The following is a 2,059-nucleotide window of genomic DNA, read 5'->3' on the forward strand; positions in this document are numbered from 1 at the left end:
GTATGTGAACTTGTTGATTTGACTCTGACCATGCTTCTGACCATGTGTCTTGCTTTCTCATTTCCAGGCTGTATGTGAACTTGTTGATTTGACTCTGACCATGCTTCTGACCATGTGTCTTGCTTTCTCCTTTCCAGGCTGTATGTGAACTTGTTGATTTGACTCTGACCATGCTTCTGACCATGTGTCTTGCTTTCTTGTTTCCAGCTGGTATGTGAACTTGTTGATTTGACTCTGACCATGCCTCTGACCATGTGTCTTGCTTTCTCCTTTCCAGCTGTATGTGAACTTGTTGATTTGACTCTGACCATGCCTCTGACCATGTGTCTTGCTCTCTCATTTCCAGGACGTATGTGAACTTGTTGATTTGACTCTGACCATGCTTCTGACCATGTGTCTTGCTTTCTCCTTTCCAGACCGTATGTGAACTTGTTGATTTGACTCTGACCATGCCTCTGACCATGTGTCTTGCTCTTCATTTCCAGGACGTATGTGAACTTGTTGATTTGACTCTGACCATGCCTCTGACCATGTGTCTTGCTTTCTCCTTTCCAGAAAGTCATCCGTATGTGAACTTGTTGATTTGACTCTGACCATGCCTCTGACCATGTGTCTTGCTTCTTGTTTCCAGAATGTATGTGAACTTGTTGATTTGACTCTGACTGCTTCACCATGTGTCTTGCTCTCTCATTTCCATGACGTATGTGAACTTGTTGATTCTGACCATGCCTCTGACCATCTGTCTTGCTTTCTCGTTTCCATAATCCAGCGTTGTATGTGAACTTGTTGATTTGACTCTGACTATGCTTCTGACCATGTGTCTTGCTTTCTCCTTTCCAGCCGTATGTGCTTGTTGATGACTCTGACCATGCTTCTGACCATGTGTCTTGCTTTCTCATTTCCAGTGTGTATGCTAACTTGTTGATGACTCTGACTATGCCTCAAACCATGTCATCTTGCTTTCTTATATCCAGTGTGTATGTGAACTTGTTGATTTGACTCTGACCATGCCTCTGACCATGTGTCTTGCTCTCTCATTTCCAGGACGTATGTGAACTTGTTGATTTGACTCTGACCATGCTTCTGACCATGTGTCTTGCTTTCTCCTTTCCAGAAAGTCATCCAGTGTGTATGTGAACTTGTTGATTTGACTCTGACCATGCCTCTGACCATGTGTCTTGCTTCTTGTTTCCAGAAAGTGTGTGAACTTGTTGATTTGACTCTGACTGCTTCATGTGTCTTGCTTTCTCATTTCATGTATGTGAACTTGTTGCTTTGACACAGTCCATGCCTTTGACCATCTGTCTTGCTTTCGCATATCCAGGTTGTATGTGAGCTTGTTGATTTGACTCTGACTATGCTTCTGACCATCCATGTTGTTTTTCCATTTCCACTTATCAGCTTGACTCTGACCATGCTTCTGACCATCTGTCTTGTTTTTTCATATCCAGTGTGTATGCTAACTTGTTGATTTGACTCTGACTATGCTTCAAACCATTCATCTTGCTTTCTTATATCCAGTGTGTATGTGAACTTGTTGATTTGACTCTGATCATTGCTCTAACCATCTGTCTTGCTTCCTAACTTTCTGGGAGTATGTAAACTTGTTGCTTTGGCACTCACTGCACTGCTTACTTTCCACCTCATTGTCATTTTCTGACATTAAGTGAACTTGTATGTATCTAAAAAGACTGTTTACATTAATTTCACTGGGTATGTATTCAAATGTCAGTTTTCCTGATGTTCTTGTGTTCACTTGTTATTTAATCCTAAATCTAAGTATGTCATTAACCTTTACATTGATTTTTATTTACACACTCCCTTATTGCAATTTTCAATAATGATGACATTTTGAAATAAAAAGTTTGAACTCTGGTCAGGTCTAGTGTTCGCAGGTCTGGTTCAGTCCGGTTTTTTGCCCCAAAAACAGGCAACTGTGGACTGCAACCGGTCTAGGACCGACCCAGATGTTGAGGGAACCGAACTGGACCACGTAGGGCCGGTCTTTTGTGGTCCATGGACCGCGTTGAAACCAATTCAGACTGGTTTTTTTGCGTAA

The 2,059-nt window shown here is 41.9% G+C and overlaps 1 protein-coding gene across 1 annotated transcript; it reads left to right on the forward strand.

Annotated features, from left to right (window-relative positions):
• Positions 1-30: 30 nt before the first annotated feature.
• LACBIDRAFT_327705 (uncharacterized protein) lies at positions 31-2,059 on the forward strand (the record flags this gene model as incomplete). Its single annotated transcript, XM_001881506.1, is given in 18 exon segments — positions 31-70; positions 138-140; positions 208-210; positions 278-349; positions 417-419; positions 486-488; positions 556-565; positions 632-634; positions 841-904; positions 975-977; positions 1,045-1,047; positions 1,115-1,129; positions 1,196-1,257; positions 1,325-1,331; positions 1,522-1,524; positions 1,691-1,713; positions 1,733-1,779; positions 1,881-2,059. 18 exon segments carry the CDS (start codon positions 31-33, stop codon positions 2,057-2,059), a joined length of 543 nt encoding a protein of 180 aa, XP_001881541.1.

Source organism: Laccaria bicolor, genomic scaffold (assembly GCF_000143565.1).
Source record: "Laccaria bicolor S238N-H82 LACBIscaffold_13 genomic scaffold, whole genome shotgun sequence".
Classification (NCBI taxonomy): Eukaryota; Fungi; Basidiomycota; class Agaricomycetes; order Agaricales; family Hydnangiaceae; genus Laccaria; species Laccaria bicolor.